This window comes from Lynx rufus, unplaced genomic scaffold (assembly GCF_022079265.1).
Source record: "Lynx rufus isolate CCGP_SWC_20201006 ecotype Redwood Valley unplaced genomic scaffold, mLynRuf1.p SCAF_13, whole genome shotgun sequence".
NCBI lineage: Eukaryota > Metazoa > Chordata > Mammalia > Carnivora > Felidae > Lynx > Lynx rufus.
The window spans coordinates 3,408,246-3,427,747 of NW_025814827.1; the positions used below are offsets into that span (position 1 = coordinate 3,408,246).

The window sequence follows — 19,502 nt, forward strand, 5'->3', positions numbered from 1 at the left end:
CTGGCGACCCCCTACTGACAGCTGAGGATCAGACTGACACCCCACCCCCCAGCCCCAGCAGTGCTGGTTTCAGTTTCTGCGCCCAACTGTCGTGAAGTCTGGTGAGACTACTGGCATTCCGATCCTTTCTCGAGCTTTCCATCCCAGACTGCTACCTCTACCCAGGGTCAGTTTTGTTTGATGAGGTTTAGGGGATGGAAAGAAGTGCCCAGATTTCAGAGGAATTTAGAACATGGCTTAAAGGGAAGACTGAAATATTGACTGGTGGTGAAGAATAATCGAAAGAGGGGCATCCAGGGCGGCTCTGGGGGGCCTTGGTTTCTGTAGCCGGGCAGACGGTGTGACTTAATGGAGAGGAGAGGAAGAGAGACGAGTGATCTACGGGACACCCGAGTGCAGACGTCGGAGGGCCACTGGCTATCCTGGTCTGGCAGCAGGAGTGAGCGCCGGGCACCAGCAGCCTGTGGGCGCTAACTGAGGCCATGGGCAAGGCTGAGACCATAAAGATGGGCTGCAGCCGGAAGAACAAGGTGGAAAGGAACAGAGACCTGAGAGGAGGGTGAGGAGGGGTGGCTGGAGCTACTACAGGAGCTGGAACAGGGAGGGCAGGGGTCCTCGAAGTACCGGTGAGCTCAAGGGGCAGGAAGCTGTGGCCAGAGTCCCTGCGGGCCAGCTTTCAGTATGGTGAGGTCCAGGGGGTGGCCGTGGGGCTGGTGGCTGCAGTGGGGTGGGGCAAAGACCCCAGAGAGGCCAGGGTGCTGGATGTTGAAGTCCCCCAGAAAGAAGGCTGGACCTGGCTAAAGAGAGGCCACCTGGGAGGCGGGTGCTGGAGCCTCCCCTGTGTGGGGGGAGGCAAGAGGAGGTGTGAAATGATCTGGGGAAAGTGGGGTTCACCTCAAGAAAGGCGCAGAGAACCTGACTAGATGGTGGGACCGACACAGTCCAGGAGGCACAGAAGGCCTTGACCCGCCTCCCCACTCTGATGCTCACAGGGCGTTGGAAAGAGGGGACATGGTAACTCCACCAGAGAACCAAGTTTCAGTGCAGGGAGGACACAAAACCGCCTGCAGAGAAGAGCTAAGTCCAGCAGGGAATGTGATGGTCATGGAAGAAGGGGTTGCCAGGGCAATCTTTCAACAAATATTTATTGAGCAGCCGTATCTGCCAGGTCCTGGGATCGACACATTCCCTGCCCTCATGGGCTTAGGTCCTGGCAGAGGCCCAGCGGAAAGCCTCGGGGTGGTGGGATGGGGCAGTTGGAGGGGCAAAGGGAGACAAAAGCTTCCTATTTTGGGGCAAAGAGGCCTGGGGATGTGAGGAGCGGGCAGCCTGTATCTCAATCATGCCCTTTCAGGTGAAGAGGGCTTACGTCTCCCTGACGGGTCTGTGCAGCCGCTCCTTCCTTGGTCCGCTCCTTGACCACGATGCACAGAATGCCTACTGTGTGCAGGGCCTTCAGCGAATGGGCCAGGCTGGGTGGTGGGGTGCAGGAGGGCCGGGGAGCAGGAGCCAAGTGAGCGAGTGGCCACGCGGTTCCAGGAGGACGGTGGCCAGCAGCTACAGAAGAGGGGTTCTCAGAGGCCTGTCTGAGGGGGGCCAGGCTGGTGGGGGGTAGGGGGAAGAACTCGAGGGCAGGGGGCTGGGAATGCAATTGGAGGCACCTCCAGAGGTCCTGGACGGGGTTCTCCACGGGGGCGGTGTCAGAATTCCCAGGGGGAGATCCTGCCCTAAGAGTCTGGGGTGCTCTGCCTCCCCCCACCCTTCCTGAGAGAGGTGTCAAGCTGGGAAGCCACAGAGAGAGGAACGGCAAAGAAGCTGTTGAGCCACTGGGCTATGTGGGGGGAGCCCCGGAAGGAGCGGCCGAGGGAGCGCACTGCTCCCCGTGCCCGGCCGCGTTGACTGATGGCCCTCTGGAGGTGGCAGGGACTCTCCTGGGGATCGGCAGGATGGCTGGGAGGCCCTGTGGCAGCAGGGGTGGTGGCCTGGACTGCGGGGGGAGGACACGTCCACATGGGGTTATAATACACTTTGAGGGGCAAGTGGAAGGCGCGGTGAAGACGGGGGGTACTCTGTGCTCTACGCGACAGGAAGCTAGTCCCGCGGCGGCTGCGGACGGCAGTGTCCTCCTGGTGTCTGGCGGGCTGGCTGTGAGGATCGGCTTCAGGGACTGCAGGTTGTTCGGCGGGATGTTGGGGAGACCAAGCCGGGGGGCAGCATGCGCCATGGGGCAGGCAGGGGGGCCGGCAGGGGTGGTATGCTCCTGGTGCTCTTGGCAGGGGGTGGGCTGGCGAGGAGTGTTGTGCAGCGGTCTCCATGCGCTCCATGCACTTTCCAATACAGAACCTCAGACTGAGGGCCGGAAGGGACCTCAGAGGCACCCAGTCCAACCTTTCCCTCTGTTCAACCCCCCTTTCCCCACCTCCATTAACCAACCTCCAGGGACAGAAGGGTGCAATCCACAAAGGTACTCGTTCCATTGTGGGATGCCTTTAAAGTTCTTTCTTATCGAGTGAACGCTTGCCTGTTTGGGCCCTGTACGGTGCTGCCCGTGCCCTCACACCCCTGCACTGACCCTCACTGGCTGTGATTAACTGGGGAATGGGTTCTTGCCCCCGCTCCTCATTGAGGACTTAGAGGTCAGAGAAAACATAAGGAAGCTCCAGACAAAGGCATTGGCTAGTTCAGAAGAGAGACAGGGCTCTGGAAGGAAGCACTCTCTCAGCATTTCAGAAGAGTATATATGGTTACTGACGGCTCCTGCCCTGGTATAGAGGGAGGGCTGGGCTGGTTCAGGCCCGCAGCTGGCATTTGGAGACTGTCGTCAGGACAGCACAGAACTCACTGCCTCGCTGGAAAACTCCCCAGGCGCAGGGCAAGTCTAAGAGTCACCTGTTGCGGCTGGGTCTCCTGGGACCCGGAATGGGGGGAGGCAGGAGTCCAGGGCTGAACTTCTGGACCACTCACCGAGTTTTCGGCATCTGAGTCTTCCGAGCTGCTGATCACCACGACGCGTTCCTCTGAAACAGGGCAGAGGAGACAGAATTAGGCCCTGCCAAGATGCCCACTCAGTGGGGCCCAGGTGTTCTGTGAGAATCCCTGTGGGCCAGTGGATGGGGTGGGCGATGTGTGCCCTATAGAGGGGGATGTGAACATTCACCAAATGTGCTAGTATGGATCTGTTTATTCAAAGAGGCTTTCCGTCACTGCCCACTGTGCCCTGTACGTGAATACTTAATTCAGTTATTGGTCCTGAATTCAGAATCTGTTCCCTACACAGGCAGCTTGGCAAAAAAGCACCTGGTTTGTTTTGCAATCCTAAAGAAGCACATTGGTTTTTTCCAATTCTGTCTCATGAGCTGAGATGTTTGAATTAAAAGCTACTTTATATTTGGTTAATCAAAACCTTTTGATTACCAATAGCATTGTGAGCAAGGAATGTCGGTCAGGGCTCAGTGTGCAAGCAGGATCAGGGCTCAGTCTGAGACCTAGAATGAAAACAAAGGGGGCCTCTGGGTGAAGCAGATCTGGGAAGAACTGTCTTGACCATTCCAGAATTCTATCAGTTGGCCTCAACTCATGCCCAAGAACTCCCAGTTTGGTGGTGTCCATAAAAGGTATCTAGGACAAATGACGTACTTTAGCCAGGTGGCCTTTGCAGACAAATTTGGGAAGTGATGGGTGTGAACTTGACCCAAGGTCTCTCTGGGAGCATGCCAGGCACTCACCGACAGACACTGCCTGGGGAGACCCACCTTGTGCAGAGGCACAGTGCTGGGCGCTGTATGGGTGCGTTCGGGTAAGGGGCTACAGACTGTGGGTTTTAGCCTCTTACGGTCCCCACACTGGAATCCCAGCAAATCACACGGTAAACTGTATCCAATCTTATCCCCCAGGAAAACCATGGGCTTTCCCTGCCCCATCTGGTGGCAGCTGAGAGCAGGACACACAGGGGATGCTGTTGGCTTTGGGCTCCCTGGGTGGGGTGAGGATTTGGGGGAAGGGTCCCACCCTACCCAGCCCCTGGAAGACAGCACGTAGGCCTCAGCCTCCACTGCCCACCCACTTCCTTACCTGCCTCCCCAGACTCGTCGGTCACGTGGTTGCTGTTGGGCGGGAAGACCTCGTTTCCGATGATGGGGCTTTCAGGGCTGCAGGGCCCATCCAGGTGGGGTGGCGAGACTGCCTTGGAGGTGCTGGGCCTGGGTTGCTCGGGGGAGCTCCGGGCCAGCCGTGTCTCCTTCTCCTCCTCAGACTCCATCTTGATAGCCTTCCTGGGGCACTCGGTCTGGCAGGACTTCCTCTTCTGGGGAGTGACTGGGCTGCAGACCTCCTATGCGGTGGGGAGTCACAAGGCCGGGTTAGCAGCCTTCAGGGGTGCTGGGGTGGTGGGCAGAGATGTGAACCTGGGTGGCAGGGACCTGTGGCCCGCCCCCTTTGCTCCTGCTGTCGCCTCTGCTCTCTGCCATGCAGATCGTGTCTCTCTCCACATAGGAAGACCCCTGGGCTGCCACGCACACTGGCCATCTGCTGACCACTGACTCTGCTGGCCTCTGCCTGCCCTGGAGGGGCTCACGCTTACAGGGGAGCTTCCTGGCAGGGCAGCCAGGAGCAAGGGAGAGAACAGCGTAGGTGCTGACTAAGGCCTGGCTTCTCAGGTGGGAACCTGACTGCCTGGTGGGATCTGGGCCTCCAGGTGCAGAGGCAGGGGGCAGGGAGAACCTTACCTCTCTGCAGGAGGCGTCTTTGATGGAGTAGGCATGTATCGGCACCGGGTGTACCCCGGGCACCGACTGTACCAAAGCCATGACTGGGGTCTCAGCTGGCCCTGGGGCCTGTGCCCGGGCCCTCTGCATCTCCTCTGGCTGCGAAGTCCGGAAATAAGAGAGACAGAAATGAGCGGGTGGCAGGCCCAGGGCTGAGACCCCAGGCCTGGGGTCAGCCCAATCCCCAGGGCCTCAGCCAGCCACAGGTGCAGGCTGTCCAGAGCCCCCCGGGGACCAGGAGTCCTCCTCACACCCTCCTTCTGACCCTGAGGTGCTGGCATCCAGGGGCACTTCAATTCCTGTGCATCCTAACAGAGCCAGAAGGTGACTGCTGAGATTACACGGGACCAACAGCGCCTAAAGGTTTGCTCGACAGCTAGCTCCGGGTTAACAAAGCGCTTGCTCCTGGTGGCAGCAATTCCTCTACAGCTGCAGAGCTGTAACAGTGAGGACACCCTTCCACTGAGCTGAAACCCTTCCAGGGAACCTCCCTGTGACCTTCACTCTGCCCCTGGGCCTTAACTCCCCCTGGGTCAGAACAATTACACACCTTGGCCAAATCCCTTAAAACCCCTCAGCCCTCAGTCCCCCTCTGTGAAATGGGAATAATATTAACATCTTCTCACAGGATACCGTGGATGAAATGTGTTACCACAAGTAAAGTGCCTAGAAGAGCACCCAGCACTTAGTAAGTGCCACTGATGATAATGATGCTAAATACAGTTTTTATTGCCACTCTGAGCCAGGCATAGTGCTAACTATACATAAACCCACCCCAAAACGGACTTGGGCTGGTTCTTCAAAAAGTTAAACACAGAATTCCCATATGATCCAACAAGTCTTCTCCTAGGCATGTACCCAAAGGACTGAAAACAGATGTTCAAACAGAAACCTGCACACAAATGTTCACACCAGCCCTATTCACGACAGCCAAAAGGTACACACAACCCAAAGGTCTACCAGCCTCTGAGACATCAGCCAAATGTCTAAACAGCCCAAATGTCAGACAGTCATACAGTAGAATTTTATCCAGCCATAAAAAGGCATGAAGTCGGGGCACCTGGGTGGCTCTGTCGGCTAAGTGTCAGACTTTGTTCAGCTCAGGTCATGATCTCGCAGTTGTGAGTTCGAGCCCCGCGTCGGGCTCTGTGCTGACAGCTCGGAGCCTGGAGCCTGCTTTGGATTCTGTGTCTCCCCCTTTATCTGCCCCTCCCCGGCTCATGCTTTCTCACTCTCTCAAAAATAAATAAACGTTAAAAACAAATTTTTTTAAAGGCATGAAGTTCCGTACGTCAACATGGATGAACTTTGAACACATCACACTAAGTGAAAAGGAGCCAGCCACAAAAGAATGCATGTTGTGCAGCTCCATTTATGTGAAATAGCCACAAGAGCTGAGCGCACAGAGACAGAAAGCAGACTGGAAGCTGGAGTGGGGGTGGGGGCGGGGCAGATGTGGAGTGGCCGCGTCATGGGGACAAGGTTTCCTTTCGGGGTAATGGGAATATTTGGGAACTAGATGGGTGGGGTGGCTGTACAAGATTCGGAGGGTGCAATGTCACTGAACTGTATACTCGAAAATACTTAAAACAGAATTTTCCTAGATGAATTTTACCACAATAAAAACAATTATAGTTAAAATAACGAAATAGGGACCATCCTGTGATTATTGCCAATCTACAGAGAAGGGTAGGAGGCACAGAGGTGAAGTGACTGATTTCCCAAGGTCATATACCTAATGAGGGTCTGGACCAGGGTTTGAGTGTAGTGTCTTTGAACTGGTGGTTCTCTTTCCTGGTCACTGTCTCTCTTACATCCCCCCACACCGCTTTTCTCTATACTGTGTGAAACGGAAGCATCCGTAGGGCAGTTCACTGAAAATAAGTGACGAGTGACCTGGGAAGTGTCCCTCCAAAAGGGGAGGCCCAGACTCTGCCACTCCTGCCTGCAATCCTGACCCCTTGCTGCCTCCAAGTCTGTGTGTGCCCAGGAGATGACCGTGAGCAGGCGCCTGCAGTGGTCCGTGTGGTGAGGGAGAGGAAACAACACCCAGCTGGAGGGGGCGCTTCCTCGAGCACAGCCACGCTGGACAAGTCAGAAGCTGGACTTTAAGATCAGGAAGCCAGGGATAGGCTTTCCTCACAGGGGAACCCCAGGAATTAGCTGGCCAAACCTGGGCTGGGGCAGGTGGGGGAAAGCCCCACGTGGCCCCATCGTGCTGGGACCGGAGCTCGACGTGGGGCGCTTCTTGGTATCGAGCACTTTGATGTGGGCTCCCAAATCAATTGCTATAACGGACTGACTTCCTTTTCCCCTCCCTCTCTGGGTTTCTTTCTCTTAACATCTTTACATAAAGGGAGGAGAATTGTCTCTCTGGATCAGAGTGTATCTGGGGGAAGTGGAGAGAATGGAGAATCTCCTTAAACTTTTTTAAGTTTATTTATTTATTTGAGAGAGAGAGAGAGAGAGAGAGAGAAAAGCACAAGTGGAGGAGAGGCAGAGAGAGAGAGGGAGACTCCCAAGCAAGCTCCACAATGTCAACTCAGAGCCTGATGTGGGGCTTGAACCCAGGTACTGTGAGATCATGACCTGAGAGGAAGTCAGACACTTATCTGACTGAGCCACCCAGGCGCCCCTACACCAGTGTTTTTCAGACTATAGTCTGTGACCCATTGGTGAATCATGAAAGCAATCCAGTGGGTCACGACCAGCATTTTTTAAATTATGCAGAATAGTATAGAACAGAAAACCCATGTAACAAGGGTAATTTATTTTGCAAAACTTCCATTTTAGCTACAGTTATGCATGTGTACATATATATACCGTAGATATAAAATATATTTCTTTATAATGTGTAGTGGTCAGAAATTTAAACCACATCACACCCATTAGGATGGCTATTATTGAAAAAAGTATGGATGAGAAGGTAAAGAAATTGGAAACCCATGAGGTGCCTGGGTGGCTCAGTCCGTTAAGCGACTGACTTCGGCTTAGGTCATGATCTCATGGTTCGTGGGTTCGAGCCCTGCATTGGGCTCTACGCTGAACACTTGCTCAGAGCCTGGAGACTGCTTCGGATTCTGGGTCTCCTTCTCTCTCTGCCCCTCCCCAGCTTGTGCTCTCTCTCTTTCTCTCAAATAAATGTAAAAAAAAAATTTTTTTTAAAGACACTGGAAACGCTGTGCACTGTTGGTGGGAACAAAGAAGGGCATGGCCAACTATGGAAATTGCATAGTGACTCCTGAAAAAATTAAAAATAGAATTACCAGATGATCCAGCAATTCCACCTCTATGTAAATTTTATGTTATGTATATTTTATCACCATTAAAAAATTTGTTTAAAAAGTTAAAAAGGTCCTTTCATGTCTGGATGTACAAATCACTGGTATGTGAAAGACCCTCTTTCCAGAAGGGCAACAAACTCCCTGAAAGTGGGCCTGGGATTCTCTCTCTGCCTCTGTCCCACCCACGATGCCATCCCTCCCGTGTTAATGAAGCAGGGGACAGACAAGAAGGCTCCCTAAAAAAAAAAAAAAAAAAATCATGATGCCCAATTTGTTGTTTGGTAGCTTTAAAATGTTTTATTTTTTTCCATTCAAGTATTATAACGTCATGATGCAAAGAGTCTAGAGGAAATGGAAGAAAGATGGCCCCCAAGCTGGGGAGTTCTAGTTAAGGCTGTTGCTGTGTTTTCTTGTCACCTCTGTGCAGATACATGACTGAAATGAAAGTAAACCAACAGTTTCAAGAGGGATCCAGTGTTGGGGCGGAAAGCCCAGCTCCTGCCTCCTAAGGCAGGGACGTGGGCCCGAGAGTCGCCTTTCTCCTGGCATAGCTGAGCGACCGTACTTTCTCCAGGGACTGCCCGGCCACGCCTGCCTCCCTGGAGCTGCTACACCAGTCCTTTGCACTCACAGAGTGAGACGACATCCTTCCCCCGGCTCCCCTGGCCTGCCTGCCCCCTCCTCCAGCCTACTACCAAAGTGAAAGCAAGAGGCTTTGCAGACAGAGCATTCTTCTGATGTTCCAAGTTCAAACTACTTAGTAGCGAATGGTGAGAGGTCACATAAAGACAAAGACCCGGAAGAATGCCTAGACCTCATACAAGATAGTACAGGGTCTCTTGCTGTTCATGAACCAGCAACTGGCACGTGGAAGACAGCCGAGCTCTGTGGACCTGGGGCACCTTCCCCAACTATTCGTAGGATTTCTTTGGGGGACATTATTCATCCTAGCATTGTGATACCAAAACAACCTAAATATGCATTGACAGGGAGCTGGCTAAATAAAACATGCTACATCCATTCACTAGACTGCTATGCAGACACAAAAAGACGTCAGGAAGCTACCTACCTACTGAAAATGTAAGAATTCCAGAATACTTTGTGGGGTGAAAAAGCCTGGGGCGTAATACTATGAACATAGGGTAGTATGCTACCTTTGTGCAAAAACAGAATGGAAAATGGAATTACCTGTAATCATATTTGCTTGTAATTACATAAAGAAATTCGGGAAGGATATGTAAGAAATAGAGACAGGTATATGGGCATAAGAAGTGGAAAGATAGGGACCAGAAGGGAGGGAGACATGATATGTTACTTTCTTTCTTTTTTAAGATCCAGATACTGTATGTGCAGGATTTGGGCAGTAAGGTGCCATATGTAGGGTGTTACATGAAAATATTGGATATGCACAAACACAGTCTTAGTTTGCACAAGAAATCTCTGTGATGCTGAGTAATGGAGAGCTCAAATGAGAAACGGGGTGCAGAGAGATGTTGGGGTGTCCCCCCACCTCAAAGCATTGGTTCTCAACTTAGCTACAAATTACCATCACCTGGGGATCTGAAAAAAAAATTTAGGTACAATTTATATACAGTAAAATGTACAAATGGTAAGTGTACAAATCAATGGATTTTAAGAATCGAAGTGTAGTTGACATATTTATCATTCTACGTTTTTACTTCTGACCGTGTGATTGTATTACTTCAAAAATATAATAAAAATGTCCTTTTTTACTTTTCAAGCTACATATGTGGGGATGCAGGACCCAAAGCAATTAGGAGTCTGCTTCTAATCCTATCCCTAGCTTGCTGTGTCATGTGGCCTGGGGTTGTCACCCTCTCTCTGGGCCTCAACCTATGCAAAATAGAGGGTTAGACTCCATGCGCTCTCCTAGCTCTAAAACTCTCAGTTCCTAAATCCTGCATTCTCCAGGAAGTCTCTCCAGATTGCCTCTGCCTACAACAATCTCTCTCCCCCAATGGCCATGCATGACAAAGCTAGGCTCGCCACCTGACCGCTACCACCAGAAGACCTGATTTCTGTGGAAGTCTGATCAGTCCTGGGCCCACACCTTTGACAGGCAGACACAGGCAGACCCAGATGACCAGGACGTGGAGGAGACCAGACGCCTAGTCCAAGGAAGGATCTCAGGAAGCTTATCCCAGAGGAGCCATGCGTGCAAGCACTTAAGAGGGCAAGCCAAAGGGGTACCACTGCATTTTCTCCCAGGGAAGCAATCTAAGGGCAGTCCAGAGATGGGGGTGGCTGTCTCAAGCATGAGTGAGCTTCCTGTCCTTGGGAGGTGTGTGTGTGTATAGACAGCCATAGGTCAAGGGTGCTGTAGAGGGAATGCCGACGTTAGAGGGGTATGGACACCTCCCAACCCTGAGAAACTATGATTCTTGCATATATGCTGGTCCTGAAATCACACCAATGAAACCCAACCTGCTGGGACTGAGGTCTGCCTCCTGGCCCCATTCTCCTCTCCAAGAACCATGTTGGGGGCGGGGGAGAAGTGGGGAAGGCCTCCGTGTTGATTCCAGGAAAATGCTCACATATCTAGGATGGGGGACAGGGTAAGGGAGATGTCATCTACCACCATCTGTCAGGGCCACCCACCAGTGACCGCTTTCTTCACCTCCTGTCCATCCCTGGTTCTCACCCCTCTCAAATCTATCAAGTGCTACTTTGGCATTTAAGATCTCAGAGCCAGCCAGTTCACCTGCCCTTCCTTTACTCCTTCCCACCAAAAGCTCCAGTCCAGCCACTTGCTGTCCCTCTCGGGCACTCTCCCCTCTCTAATGCCTGCAGACACAGGGGACAACAAGACTCAGGTTCCTTCCTGACACAGGGGAACTCTGAACCCGTCTGACCTGTGGGACCATACCACCTCCCCTTGAGACCTCAACCCATCTTACTAGGTCAATGTCAGAAGAGTCCCTGGGAGTGCTGGAAGCCTCTGGGCTGGCCCTCCTGTGTAGAGCTGCATCTGGAGAACACAGAAAAGGTCACAGGCAAGTCAGGGACATCCCCGGTGGGAGGCATCTTCGCCTGGGACAGTGACAGAGGAAATGTCTCTGCTGCTTTTCCTAGAGACTCATTCTTCAGGGCCTCTCACAACACTGGGGCAGCTCCATGGAGGGGCTGTCATTTGGAAGGAGAGCTCCCTGATTGCAGTGAGCATGAACCCAGCCAGAAGGGAGAGGGTGGCATTAGAGAGTGCAAACCCCAGGTGCATCTCTGTCCATCTCTCGGCTGCCACCGAGGCACAGTGTGGTGGTATGAGCCCACAGCCATCAGCTCCAAGGGCAGGCGTGAGTGACGGAGCCCCCATCACTGGCACTTGCCCGGATGCCTTCAGATTGTTGCCACCCACCTCTTTCCCAGTAAGGGCATCCTCACACCAGCTATTCAGAGCTCAGATGTGAGCCTAGAGATTTCCTCAAAGAGCTGTTAAAAGTTCCTCACCTTGGAGGCCCTTTGGGGCACCCCCCTCCCCTTGGCGTCCCTTGAAAGCCCCAATGACGTCACCAGCTCATACAGAGCTGCTCCAACTCCTGGATCTGGACTGCAGAGCCAAGCACTGCCTCATTCTCCAGCTACGTGATGTGCTCCCATCTTGCCCCAGTTGGACTGGACAACTGCTGAGGTCACAAATTGGTCTGCTCTCCACTTCCCAAGGGCCCACAAAGGTAGGCAGCTGGTCCAGACAGCAGGCCATGCTGGAGGCGAAGCATCTCCTCCACTGAGGTGCAGTATGGTTTCTGGTAAACACCCAACCACTCCAGGGGGTTTTCTCAGTCCCCTTCTGCTCTAACCTCACGTTCCAGTTGACTTCTCTATTGCTAGACAGGAGGCTTAAGAGAATTTCCTGAAGTGGTTATCCCTTTGGGGCTAAAATGATACCGTGTCTGGTTCTCAGCTTAGTAGTTTCTTAATTCTCCAAGGGTCACAAGATCACAGCTAATCCACAGGGCCCTGTAAATTAGTGAAACGTGACCCCTCTGGAGGGCTGCAGACGCACGTCAGGGCCTCCTCTCCTCCTCATCCTGTGCTCTGGAATGTACGATGTGAGCAAATCTGACTTTAAACAAAAACAAAACTAAAAACAAACCCACGGCTTCCTTTTCTGCCCTGTCTCCCCCAGGGAGCGACAGCAAGGCACAGGCCCTTAAATGGTAAACAGGTCGGCCACAAGGGTGGCTCGGGTGCTTACCCGTCGCCTGAGTGATGCAGGAGACGAGTCCCTGCAAGCGCACTTTGAATTCGTCGAAGCCATCGGTGCGCACGGCGGCCTGCAGGTTCTGGGGCTCCTCCTGGCGCAGGCGGCTGAGCGCCTCTCGCAGGAAGCCGTGCATGTCCAGCACCTCCTGGTCAGAGGCGTAGCGCTTCATCCTCTGCACCAGCGCGCCTCCCACGCGGATGCGCTGCAGCACCGCTTCCAGGTGGCCCAGCTGGCCCGCGATCTCGTCATAGCTTCGCTGGTACCGCGCGCTCACTCCCTCCAGCAGCTCTTGCTCCTGGGCCAGCACGTGCGCTACCACCTGGCGCACGCGCGCGTGGATCAGCTCCTCGGTGTCTGCGCGCATGCGGCCCAACTGGCTGACAGCCGCGTGCATCTGCGCGTGCGCCGCGCCAAAGGCGCGGTCCTGCTCCTGCAGCGCCTGTGCCATGGCGTCCAGCTCGTCCTGCCGCTGCTGGATCTCCGCACTGATGTCGCACTTGAGCTCGCTGTGGCCGGTATCCAGGAGCGCGCACGAGCAGCACAGCGGCTTGGAGCAGCCTCGGCAGTAGATGCTGCAGACACACAAGGCCGGCCTCAGTTAGGGCTCTCCTGCTTCTAACCCCTTTATGTTTTTGTTATTAAACACCTTTTCAAAAATTACAAAACTTTGAATCATGGTAGGTCCCTAGGTTCGTGCTTTTCTCCATTCAGTTTGTGGTCTCCAAACTACCCAGAGAGCATTAGAACGTAAAAAAGTTACTTAAGTAACAACAGCTAGCCTCCAGTCGTGAAACAAGGCACAGGTACACAGATTGTCTCTCCACACCGTTTCTGAATTTCCTTTCCCCGCCTCCGAGGCAACCAGGTGAGCACTGGGGTGCATCCTTCCACAATTGTCTGCTCAAACCACTTTACACAAATATCCAGACTGCTTGCAGGATTTTAAGGACTTGATACGTTTCATCCCCTTTCTTTTTAAAGTTTACCGGGTATGTGGTGCATGGTGCGTGGATGGCTCAGTAGGTTACGCCTTGGACTTTTGACTTCGGCTCCGGTCATGATCTTGGGGTTGGTGAGTTCAAGCCAGCAATCCGGCTTTGCCCTGACAGCGCGGAGCCTGCTTGAGGATTCTCTGTCCCCTCTCTCTCTACCCCTCCCCCACTCGTGCACATACGCTTGCTCTCTCAAAAATATATAAACTTTAAAAAAAGGTATTAAAGTTTATTTATTTTGAGATAGACAGTTGGGGGTGGGGGCAGAGAGGGAGGAAGAGAGAATCCCAAGTAGGCTCCACACTATCAGTGCAGGGCCCAAGGAGGGGCCTGAACTCATGAACTGAGATCATGACTTGAGTCGAAATCCAGAGTCAGAGGCTTTAACCTACAGAGCCACCCAGGTGCTTTTACATTTCATCCCATATAATCCTCACTAGAGTTTCTGAGGGGAGAATTATTGCTGTTCTCATTTCACAGATGAAGAAAGGGAGACAATCAGTGGTTAAATAATTGGCTCAAGTATCTACAACAATTTTGGTGGGTTGATGTTCTTAAAAAGAAAAAAAAGATCATGCTATAAAAGATCATGAGTAATGTCTTTGTAGCTTCCTCCTCTAATTTAACTTTTGTTCAGGACATTCCTCTAGGTCTAATAAGTATAGATCTAATGTATTCTCTTTATAGCCCCCTTAAATTCCACATTGTACCACAACTGATCCAGTCATTCTCCTGTTAATGGACATTCTAGTGATTTCCTATTTGTACTTTGTCAATATGGATAAAGCTTTATGTGGCCTAACACATGGATGCTTTTGTTTCTATGAAATAGGTTACAAAAAATAGGAATGCTAAATCAAAGGGTGTGCATTATTTTCATTTACTTAATATATTTTAGCTAGCACTTGCACAGCATTTATTATGTATCAGACAATATTATGAGTATTTGAGAAATATCACTCTTTTAATCCTCCTAACAATCCTACAGAGTAGGAATTATTATATCCCCATTTTAAGGATGAGGAAACTGAACAAGAGGTACAATAACTCGTCCAGGATCACAGTTGGTAAGTGATAGAGTCCAGAGGGCAAACTGTAGGAGGCAGAATAATGTACTAATTCCCAGAACTGGAGTATGTTAACTTCTATGGCAAAAAGGACTTTGTATATGTGATTAAGTTAAGGATCTTGGGATGGGAAGATTATCCAGGTGGACCTAGTGTAATTACGAGGGTCCTTATAAGGAAAAGGGGGAGGCAGGCAGGTGTGAGAAGGAAGACGTGATAATGGAAGCAGAGGTCTCGTGCTATCCTGCTGGCTTTAAAGATGGAAGGGGGTCATGAACCGAGGAATACAGGCAGCTTCTAGGAACTGGAAAAGGCAAGAAAATAGATTCTCGCCAAGAGCCTCCAGAAGGAACATGGCCCCGCCGACATCTTAATTTTCTCTCAGGGAGACCCATTTCAGACTTCTGACCCCCAGAGGTACATAGTAACAAATGTGTAATGTTTTAAGCTCCTAAATTTGTGGTAATTTGTTACAGCAGCAATAGGAAACTAATATAAAAACCCAGCCAGCCAGGCGCAAGTCCATGCTCTGAAACGCTATAATGCTGCCTCTTCAAATACTACCAGGAAAATATTGTTAGTTACTTCCCCAGAAATATTGCTATCATCTGTTATCAACAGCAATGATAATAAGTCAGCCCATCTGAGGCCAGGAGAGAGGCTCTTAGCTGGAGCCACTTTGGCCTCAGTTAAAGATTAACTTGTCCTGGAACTGCCAGCAGAGACTGTGCTGGCCAACCTGACTCCAAAATTGTGGCACGAGGCACTGGTCCTCGGCTTTGTCGGCTCTCAACCTCCCCAGACCACCGAAGAGGGCAAGGCTTCAGAGCTCGAACCTCTTGATCAAATACAGGAGATTTATGCTAGGCTAGCTGAGGTTTCCTGGAGAGCCCAGAGCGTGAGGGAAGCATGGGAGTTGCCACTGGGTCAAGAGCACTCAGCAACTCCAACATGGGGAAATCTGATCTAAGTAACAGAGACCCATCACCAAGAGGCAGGGCCAGTGACTGAGGTAAGGGTCAACTGAAGCAGAGGGCAACTGTGGATCTGACCTCAGCTCTGTGCCCTTAGCAAGTCACTTAACCTCTTTTTGCCTCTATCTTCTATCTGTAAAACAGGGATAACCCCCACCTCATATGGGAATTCTATAGAGGATCAAATGAGAGAAGTCCTACATATATGTTCTCAACAAAGACTGCGATCATTATAACTGACTGAGATATTAGTGCTCACCAATGATACCATTAACAAGAAATGCTGAGCAATTATGAAAAGAACTAATAACTCTGCAGAGGGCAGTTTGGCAATATCCATCAAAATCACAAATGTATTTATCCTCTGACCCAACAATCCCCCTTCTGCGTATCTATTCTGTAGCTCTACCTCAACATGTACAAAATAACATCTGCACAATGCAACACAGTCCATAATGGCAAAGAATTGAAACACACTAGGCAAACAGTTGCATAAATTAGGATACAACCATACAGTGGAATGCTATCCCAGCAATTCAAATGAAAAGAATTATGGAAAAAATTCCCAAGCTCTCATTCACAAACAACAATTTTCAAATGCTCAAAAAAAAAAAAAAAAAGTAGACATACTTCTAACAAAAAATATATACATGGGAAAAAAAGAATTCCACTGAGAAAGAATCTAAAAACCAGAAGAGTGTCTCAAGGCCCCAACTGGAAACACTAAATAAATATCACGATATCAATTCTCTTCAAGTTCAGATAAAGGTTTAAAGCACTTTTAATCAAATTACAGATGAGAGTTTGAAACTTCACCAATGGATTGTCAATTTCACAGGACAGAATAAACAGATCAAATAGTTAAGAAATTTTGGGGAAAGGGCACCTGGGTGGCTCAGTTAAAAGCTACCAACTCTTGGTTTCTGCTCAGGTCATGATCTCAAGGTTCATGAGTTCGAGCCCCATGTTGGGTTCTGTGCTGGCAGTGTGGAGCCTGCTTGGAATTCTCTCTCTCCCTCTCTCTCTGTCCCTTCCCTCCCCCTGACCCCGCTCGCGCGCGCTCTCTCTCTCTACTAAATAAACTTAAAGGGAAAAAAAGGAATTTTGGGGAAATCAGTGTCAGAAAGGGGGATCTTCTCTGCCAGATAACATAGGATAGAACTACCATTATTTTAAGAAGTGTGTGTGGCACTAGTCCAAGAGTAAAAAGGAAGGAAAATCAGCAGAACAGACCAGATATTACTTATCTAGGTCCTGGCATCCGTATAAGAATGTGATATTTTATAGAATAAAGAAAGCATCCCACACTAATGGACATTAAACAATTCCACTCAACAATCAGAATCGAGAAAACCGGCTACTGCGGTGGGGAGAAGCAAATTAGGGCTTGTTTCACACGTGATGCCGCAATCCATTTCCGGTGGGTCACAGACTTAACTACGAACCATAACACCATAGAGGTGTGACAGTTGACTACTGATGATGGTAGTCATCTTATAACCTTATAACCACTGAAGAAATGGAAGAAATCATACACTCAACAGATGCGACTACCTAAAAATTCAAAACTGTATTTTTCGGAGAGACATTCACAACTTCCTATCGTGAGAAAAGCAAGTTACAGAACTATCTGCTTCTGTTCAGTTTGGTTTATGTGATTATAGGGACGGCAGGAAGGAGAGTAAACAGTCTATATTGATGGGAGTTACTTCTTTCTCCCTCCCTCCCCCTTTTCATCTATTTAGATTTTCCCAAAATTTCCATAATCACTTCTAAGTGAAGGAGTCTGGACTTTAAAGAGGAGGCAATGGAGAATCCTCAGAAAACATTCCATCTAGGAATAATAAAGCTTTTCTCTTCTTCCCTGACATGTATTGTTTTGCTTGTCCCTTTATGACTGTTCAGTGAATTGACTATGTTGTTAATATTTTAGTTAGAAGCCTCAACATGTTTCCTGGGTTCTCAGTCTCCCTATCTGAAAGCTGCCTATGTCTTAAATTGCCATGCCAGAGGCCATGTGACAGCAGGAAGGATACGGGTCCTGGAGGTGGACAGCCTGGGGCCTGAATCTGAGCCCTTCTGATTCCTAGCTACAAGGCCTGGAGTAAAATACTTTCTCTCGAGTCTTAACTTCCCTGTCTATAAAATGGGGATAAATAAGAATGCCTCTCATAGACTGTTGCAAGGACAAAGATGGGCTGGTGTATGGGAAGTCACCTGCACAGTGCCAGTGACACATTGGACATTCTGGAGCCATGCAAGAAGGGGAGGCATTAACTACACGTTTGCACGGCAGGGATATTAGCCCTACTGTTGGTAAGTCAACCTCTCAACCTCAGACAGTACGGAAACATCATATTGAGTGTGGTCTCTGGGCTGTCCCCTTCCCACTAGGGTCAGGCCAGCCCAGTGTAGCCACACCTCCTGCTGAGACCAGAGCAGTATGCCACTTCTGCTGTTCTAAGAAACAGGGCTGGGAAATCCAGGAAGCAAAAATCCTATGAAAATGGGACCCGTGGAGGAGAGCTGGCCCCAGAGTAGGACTCCAGGGCAGGACCCGGCTGGTCTGAATGGGAACTGAAAAACTCTCTACTCTACCATGCTCACTTCCAAGAGAGTGACAGGGAGCTTTCACTTTGAGGGAATAGCAAAAGGAACAGCCTCCTTTGGAAACTCAAATTATTGGCTAGAGGGCAATTAAAGGGATACATGTGTCATTTACATACAAATATGAATGCTTTCAATCAGACTGGTTTCCTGCTCTGCTGGGAAACAGAGCTGAGGAAAGATTTCTGAAGCCAGGAGAAGAGATGGGCAATTGCAGAGCCTGGGATACTTAGAGCGAAAGCATTATTCCTATTGACTTCCCCTCCTCCAACTCTTCATTGGTTGAGAAGGTGGTGACAGAGATTGGAGAACCTAAGGGCTCAGAGAGGAAGACACCAGAAAGGCAGCAGCGAGAAAAGGTAAGAGGAGGAAGCTTTGTCTGTTTCTCACACCCATCTTATGCCAACCCCACAGCCAAGAATGAGGAAGAGAAAGTTTGTGCTTTTCCTTCCCCACTCTTTTCTTTTTTCTTCAGACTGTCATGTAAGTTCTAGTTAGTTAACATACCATGCAATATTGGTTTCAGGAGTAGAATTCAGTCGTTCAACACTCACATACAACACCCAGTGCCCATCAAGACAACTGCCCTCGTTTAATGCCCATCACGCATCTACCTTCCCCACTCTTTTCTAGGCAGGTCCCTGCTCCCAAGACAGAGGGCTGGCATGTCCATTATGGCCCACTGAAAGGCCACTCAAGCCAGAGACCAAGGGGGAACGCCAGATACGCGCCCCCCTCCAACCACTTCAACAAATCACTAACTCTTGCTGATTCTACCTTCATTTACCCTCCCCCCACAAATAGTAAATACCAACTATGCACGAGCTTGGCACTAGGATGTAAAGACGACTGAGGTAGAATCCTGGTTCCTAAATCTGTCACATGAGTTCCCATTGCTACACACCTTTGTTCTTGCCTCGATCACAACTTATCTCCTTTGGCATATCCCCTAACAGGCTTCCCTGCCTCTGGTCTTTCCAATCAACCCTTCCCAGTGCCACCAACACGGTATTTCTAAAATGTGATGATCGTCATACGCTGGGACCATTGCAATGAGCCCCCTCAGAAGTATAGTCAAAACAGTATCAAGTGCAAGACATTTTTAAAGCATCACATAAGCTATATGTTAATAAAGGAGATTTGATTTTTGGAACAGAGTTTTAGAGAACTTGGAATTCACTGCATTTTATCATAATGGACTACAATTATACAATATTGAATGTTAGTGAACAGTGATGAAGTAGGGATTTACACGCCAGGAAATGTTGCAAGGCAGCAAGACAAGGTTTATCACATAGATGAGTACAGTGACTACAAACTATTTAAATCTGATCTAATTTCAGTAAATCAGATGGCAAAAGAGATGGAAGTAGCTAAAACAATCGGTTAATTAAAGCCATGAATAAGAAAAACATGATTTGATTAAGTTAACAATAAACACTGTTTATCAGTCAAGTGACACATGGCATAAAAAGGCAGCTCTTCTACTTGGCTATACCAATCTTGAAATGCTTTTCTAAGTCTAACAGCTTTGGCAGAATAAATCCAAATTGTAAGAGACGCCAAAGCAGAATTTGTTACAAAATTCAA

The 19,502-nt window shown here is 49.9% G+C and overlaps 1 protein-coding gene across 12 annotated transcripts in view; it reads right to left on the reverse strand.

Moving 5' to 3' along the window:
- PML (PML nuclear body scaffold) overlaps nucleotides 1-19,502 on the reverse strand; it is a 38,882-nt gene that overhangs the window by 9,055 nt on the left and 10,325 nt on the right. For 3 of the 12 annotated variants that reach the window (XM_047074819.1, XM_047074827.1, XM_047074822.1), the window contains exons 3-7: nucleotides 12,264-12,844; nucleotides 10,966-11,036; nucleotides 4,725-4,871; nucleotides 4,072-4,330; nucleotides 2,965-3,017 (exon numbers count right to left, since the gene is read on the reverse strand). In XM_047074819.1, coding sequence (XP_046930775.1) covers nucleotides 2,965-3,017; nucleotides 4,072-4,330; nucleotides 4,725-4,871; nucleotides 10,966-11,036; nucleotides 12,264-12,844 — 1,111 coding nt within the window. The other 9 variants (XM_047074826.1, XM_047074825.1, XM_047074823.1 and 6 more) reach the window with 8 other exon arrangements.